Here is a 6,352-nt window from a genome sequence, read left to right as displayed (position 1 = left end):
CGGGGGGCTCCGCTCCCATCCCGGGGTCCCGTTGCCTATTCCGGGGGTGGCTCGGGGCTACCCTCCCCATCTCAGGCTCCCCTCCCGGGGTCCCTCCCGTTCCCTGTCCATGGGGGTGGCTCTTGCTCCTCCCCATCCCCATCCCGGGGTCCCGTTCTCCATCCCGGGGGGGCGCTCTTGCCCTCCTCCCCATCGCTGGGGTCCCGTTCCCCATCCCGGGGGGTGGGGGAGCTCTTGCCCCACGCCCCCTCCCGGTTCCCGTTGGCTGCCCGGGGGTGGCCGCGGCCTCCGCACCGCCCCCAGCACCTCCCCGGGGCGGGGCGAACGGCGTGCCCCGCACACGGCGCCTGTGCCGCGCTCCCCGCCCGCTTCCCGTCCCTGCCCCTGCCCATGGCGGCGCGGGGCGGCGCGGCGCGGCCGGCGGCGCTGTGAGGGCCTGCGCCGCGGCGGGCGGGCGGGTATGGCGGGCCGCGGCCGCCGCGCCTGGCTCAGCGTCCTGCTGGGGCTGGTGCTGGGCTTCGTGCTCGCCTCGCGCCTCGTCCTGCCCCGCGCCTCCGAGCTGGCGGCGGCGGCGCGGCCCCGCAGAGCCCGCCCGCAGGGCTGCCGCCCGCCGCCCGCCGCCGCCGCCCCGCCGCGCCGAGCCGGCTCCCCGGCGCAGAGCTTCCTCTTCGTGGGGGTCATGACGGCGCAGAAGTACCTGCGCACCCGCGCCGTGGCCGCGCACCGGTGAGCGGGGGCCGCTCGGGCCGGCTCGGCTCCGTTCGGCTGGGCTGTGGGTTCAGTTCGGGCGGGTTCGGCAGGGCTCGGCTCTCTTCGGGTGGTCTCAGGTGGGCTCGGCTCCGTTCGGTTGGGCTGTGGGTTCGGTTCGGGCGAGTTCGGGTGGACTCGGCTCCGTTCGGTTCGGCGCGATCCCGCGCTCGGGAGGTCCCGCAGCCCCGACCCCCCGCCCCGGGGCGGCTGTGACCGAGCCCAGGGGACTCCTCGCAGCCCGGGAGCGGAGCGAGGCGCCCCGAGGCGGCGGGCAGAGCCGCGAGGATGCTCTCGGGAGGTCTCGGTTCCTGGCAGGCAAAGCCCGCGGTCCTGCCTCGGCGGCCCCTTCGAAGCGAGGGGACGCGTTCCCCCGGTCCCCTCAGCGCTTCTGCTGAAGAGAGCCAGCAGCCTAATAACAGTAATAGTAAAGTTTGGAGCCCGCCGTAACCCCCTGGGTAAGGGAAAAAAAGGACCGCTGCGCCAAGCCGAGAGCGTGTGCTTAGGAACGAGACCCAGAAATCGCATCTGGGAACAAAGAGCGAAGCCGGGCGGTGCTCCCCGTCGCTGATGGGGGGGAAAGTCGGCTTTGGTGAAACTCTCCGAGCCTGGGGCTGGCGGAGCCTTTGTTACCTGGGGCACCTATTTTTGGAGCGGATCAGTCCTTGTGCTCTGCGCTGTGCGGTCTCCAGCCGTAGCTGGGTATCGCCGCGTGCTAACGGGACTCCTGTCCAAAGCCTCAGCAACATCAGAATAATCATCTCTTCTGTGAGAGACGCGTCTGTGGCTTTGGAGAAACTCCCTGCTCTGCTGAAATATGCTCATTTTCCCGGCGTTTGCGCCAGCGGGCAGTGCTGGGAGGCGCAGGGAAGCCTGCTTAGGAAATCTGAAAGAGTTAAGGGCTAAAATGTCAGCTCGGGTATATCCCAGCTCCAACTGAGCCGTCAGAGGAATGGCCAGGAGCTCCAGGGCGGCCCTTTCTCTAATAAAACATCCCTTTTAGTTTTGTACTAGAACAAACTCTTCTCCATCTCCTGCCTGCCCAAGCTGAAAAGTACTTGGCCCTATTGGCTGGTAAGAACAGGATGGCAAAACCGTTTATGATGCATCTGCTCCTCCCCCTGCCCAGCCCTAGTTTTGGGAAAGGGTAGCTCTCTACATCAGCTCAAATATAGTAAAATGGCTTAATTTGGGCAATCTGAAGTGTATTGTCTGCCAGGGGTGGTATTGACGGAAACATAATTCCTTCTTTCAGCAGCAGACCTGTAATTAAGTTACAGGGAGTGCATGATTGATGCTTTGAAATGGGTGAAAGAATCTGTTTCTTCAGGGTTATATATTCTTCTTCGCCATGTGGGATGGAGCATTTTGGGTTGCAAATCACATGAGCCGTGTAATTTACATTTACGTACAGAAAGGTTGGAGAGTTGACCTTTACATACAGAAAGGGTAGACTCGGGTTGGAATGTCACGCAACAGTTTTTATGGCAGAATAGTTTGTTTAGTGTCCATCAGATTTTGCATCAAGAATTCAAGAAAGGAAAACTTACCCCAATGTTGTCCAGAGATGGCAGCTGTGGAGCATTTGACTTTGGTGTAGGAAGGGTTCTCACCCCTGGCTTTGCCTGTGCATGCCAGACAGTCTCGTGCTGTGGGTGAGCTGGGTTTACAGAATCAGATCTGCAACATCTGCTCACACACAAAAAATGGCTAAAGATGCAACTTAACAAATTCAGCTAACGGAATCGGATCTCTTCAGCCCTTGGAAGGAGATCCGAGTGTCACTTTTTACTGCACTACTATTTTGGTTTAACCTCTAAAGATGATGTCCACTCTGGAAGTGATGAATAGAGAGATGATGTCTGCTCGGAAGGGATGAATAAAAAGACCTCTTAACGTTGCGGTAGAGCTAAATGCATTTTTCTTCCCTTTGTTCAAAGAAACAAGACATCTTTGGGGGAAGGTTGGAAGGGGGGAAGAGGAAGACAAACCTGAAGTCTTAAATGGCTTTTGATTGCCGTGAAGTACTCAAGCAGAGAATTGCTGGGATTACTACATTGACAAAGCATCCTGGTGAGCTGAATCGCTGGCACAGCGAGCGAAAAGGGAAGCTGCTAGCAAGGCCTTCCCGGGGTGGCAGCGTGTGCAGAGCCTTGATACCGGAATTAGAGATTCAGAGGCTGAATACCTCCAAATTGATGTGGCTCAAAGGCCATTTACAGACACAGCGAAAAGGGACTGGAGCAGAAAGCATTTGCTGATCCTCGCTGCTGTGAATCCAGATAGGGTTTAATAAGAGGGGAAGCAATCCACTTCCTGAACATCAATCATGAGCAAAATGACCACTGCAAGGCAAAACAAGCCTGCTGGATTTTCAGGAGGCACCGGCTCTTTGAAACAGTGGTGCTTTTGTAGTCTGTGAGGCAGAGAATAAGCTTTACATCTACAGGTTTTTGGAGGGCAGATTTGTAGCTTCAGCAGTTATTGCATCTGACAGCCAGGTTAGCAAAGCTTCCCTTCCAGGAGACCCGTGAAGTGCAGCAGCAGAAACTGTGGTGGCACATCAAAGGACGAGAAATAGTCAGGAAAAGAGACATGCAGGAAGGAGTTAAGGTATGGCTGGGGTTCAGGGAAAGTGCAACAATATGTGGTAATGGTTTTGGAGTTGAGGGGAGTTGTCTTAAAAGAGCTGCAGGAAGGAGAGGATGAAAAGAAGCCCTCTCCCAGAAGATTTAAGTCTGCTGTCTCAGGAACAGAAATCTCAGGCAGTTAACCCTTTTTTTATTTTATTTTTTTTATAGCAACTAGATTTCCCAGGAAACATGGCAGGAAACGAGTGTGAATGCAGTTAATGGTGAGATTCCAGGGGCTGGCCTTTGGCAGTATCCCTGTTGGAACACAGTTGCAGTAGTCCTCAGTTTGGGACAGCCCTCATGGCACCTTGAAGTGCTGTGATGCTGCTTGCATGGGGAAAGTGAGTTTTGCAGGGCTCACACTAAGCCACCCTGCTCCCACAGCAGAATGATGCCCTTTGGAAGGCTTCGTTTTGAATGTGCTGCCACACTTGATGGTGGCTTATAGGAAACAGACTGCATTGGAATCTAAGTACCTGGAAAAGCTTAAGTGAAAGGCAGCCAGAAGGATTTGGGTCTAAAGGAGTTTGTATTATCTGTCTAAGCCCGCAGTAGCTGCTGCAGAAGCATGATACAAACCACATTTTTTTGCTTTTAAATTGGGAGCCTACGTCGAGGCTTTTGGGTGGTATCTGATTTTGGCCCTTTCCACTTGCTAGGGAGGCGATATGATGGATTATGGAGTGTGCACTCTTGCCTCTTGAGATGAGGTCGTGTGAAATGTCTTTAAACATCATAACAGCACCATACACATTTTGTTTACAATATCAATTGTACCACAGTATTGCAGTGGTGCGAACGCGTGTCCTGTTCTTGTATCCTCTAGCAGAAGTAGGACATACTTGGGCTTTTGGAGCAGTCAGCAGTTACCTAAAAATTACAAGAATGTTAATGTCTGAAACAAATAGAAGGAGAGCAGCTGGCACAGATACATGCGGGATAAGGAGAAACAGTCACCTGCATACCCCAAAACATGTATGGCCCAGACCTTTGGGACACATGGGCTTTGGTCTGATCCTCTGGGTATCGGCGTGCCTGTGGGTGATGGACCTGTTTCTGTCCCTCTTTCCGCAGGAAACGTGGGTGGATGTCCACAGACAGAAACTGAGCATCACTTTAAATTGGAGGAGTTTAATTCAAAGGACTCTGAGGAGCTGTGGAAGCTGCTTGGGTTCTCCAGTAAAGCTAGATAGCAAGTTGAATTTGAAAGGAACTCTCCCTCAAAATCTGAATTTTGTGATGCAGATCTTAACTGTCATAGTCTTTTAAAGCTATCTGGAAATATGAAAAAACCAGCTTGATTTTTTGAGCTCTTGTGATGGTCATCTGCAGTACCACGTGCAGGAGCAGTGTGTGGGTTTCTGTGCTCTGTTCTGCTGTGGTTCATAGCTTCCCCTGTAGCAAGCGTTGCTGGGAAGACGGCACCTTGAAGAATAGTTATGCAAAACTAGCTCTAATTCAACATGAAATTTAGCTGAACCATGTATTCAAGAAATCAGTCTTTTGGGTCCGTTATCTTGCTAAGTTCTTCACAAATGACAGTTTTCTTCAGCATAATTATACAAGATGGCTGTTTCTCGAAACTTTAAATGGTTTCTCTGATCTCTTATAAGGGAGGTTCCCAAGCTGCAGACAAACTACAAATAAATTTTTTTGTGATTATCTCCAATTTGGGTCTCTACAAAGGGAGCACTGTCTGCATGATGCTGCTGACTGTGCTTCTGCTGAGTCTGCAGAGCTGGTAACAAAGCAAGGTAATACAAATAAATAATGAACACTGGAAACTGAAGATAAAACATTCCAGATCTGTGCTCTTCCTGCTCCTAGCTATGCTTTTTAAACTTCTTTTAAAAAGAAGAAATGACTAATGATTACATTTGGTGACTATAGTAGCGATCACTTTATAGAAAACACTGGGGTTTTAGTAGTCTCTCTGTGCAGTTTTCAGTATTGCGTGAATACCTCTACCGGCTGTGACAAAATCTTTGCATCCAGTTTGCATGTGACTCACTCAGTTTAGGGTGCACACAGTGCACAAAACCAGGTGAGGGATGGTGAAATTGAGTTGGTAACCACCAATACTGGAGGTGTCCTAATGTCCTCAGCCAAGAAGTTTCTTTTAAAGAAGTATTACCTTATCTTTCTATGTTTGTTTAAATTACACTTGATTGCCTTGTCAATGCTAGCTTCTATTTTGTTGAAGTTGTGTGCCTTGAAGAAAAACCTGATCGCACACCCTCATATGAGTTTTCAGCATTGCTCCAGAAGAAGGTAACAGAGAACCTTGCTGTCCTGATTCATGCACATCCTCTTGTTTAACCAAGCAGATTCAGATTACGCAGAGGAGACAAGGTTGGAATCGTCAGAGCAGTTCAATTGCTGAGTTTTTAAGTGACCAGTTCAGTACTCATATCGGTTGTATCCAGAACCTGATACTTCTCTCTGGACAGTTGAGACGGCCTTACGTTGACTGAGGCTACCAGCGCTCACTGCAGGGGACGTGGTCTCTGCAGACATAGATACCGGAGCCCGGTGGCAGAAATGTGGTCACCGCATTTCCTTAGAAGAGGTGAGGTGACATGGAGCCCTTATGGCAGGAAGGGAGGTCTCGGGTTTTGCTAAAAGTATTTTCCTTTTTTGTATTATCAAACATGGCACTTGTTTGCACGTACAATCTGCAAGTCTCATGTTAGTGAAGCCTTGACCAGGAAAGCAATACCAGCTAGTGGGAGCGGGTCCTGGTGGAGCCACAGGAGTGGGAAGGTGGTGAGACAAGAGCTTTATGCCTGAGGAGCCGAAAGGGTCAGGTTGCTGCCCATAATCGGGGAGCAGACATGGTAAGCTGGACTGGAGATAGGAGGATGGGCAAGAAACATAGCTGTCGACACACTGATCTGCAGAATCACTTGTGATTGAGCCAGATCTGATTCTTTGCAATGCCAGATAAAGAAGTTAAAAGTAGCTTTGATCAG

The 6,352-nt window shown here is 51.6% G+C and overlaps 1 protein-coding gene across 1 annotated transcript in view; it reads left to right on the top strand.

Annotated features, from left to right (window-relative positions):
• Positions 1-460: 460 nt before the first annotated feature.
• Positions 461-6,352, top strand: part of CHSY1 (chondroitin sulfate synthase 1) — a 76,936-nt gene continuing 71,044 nt past the window's right edge. The window contains exon 1 of the mRNA XM_069866348.1: positions 461-726. Within this exon, the coding sequence (XP_069722449.1) occupies positions 461-726 (266 nt within the window). The remainder of the gene's footprint in view (positions 727-6,352) is intronic.

The sequence above is a fragment of the Phaenicophaeus curvirostris genome, chromosome 12 (assembly GCF_032191515.1).
Source record: "Phaenicophaeus curvirostris isolate KB17595 chromosome 12, BPBGC_Pcur_1.0, whole genome shotgun sequence".
NCBI classification, from domain to species: Eukaryota; Metazoa; Chordata; class Aves; order Cuculiformes; family Cuculidae; genus Phaenicophaeus; species Phaenicophaeus curvirostris.
Note: the sequence above shows the minus strand (reverse complement) of the source record. Positions and strands in the feature narration are given on the sequence as shown.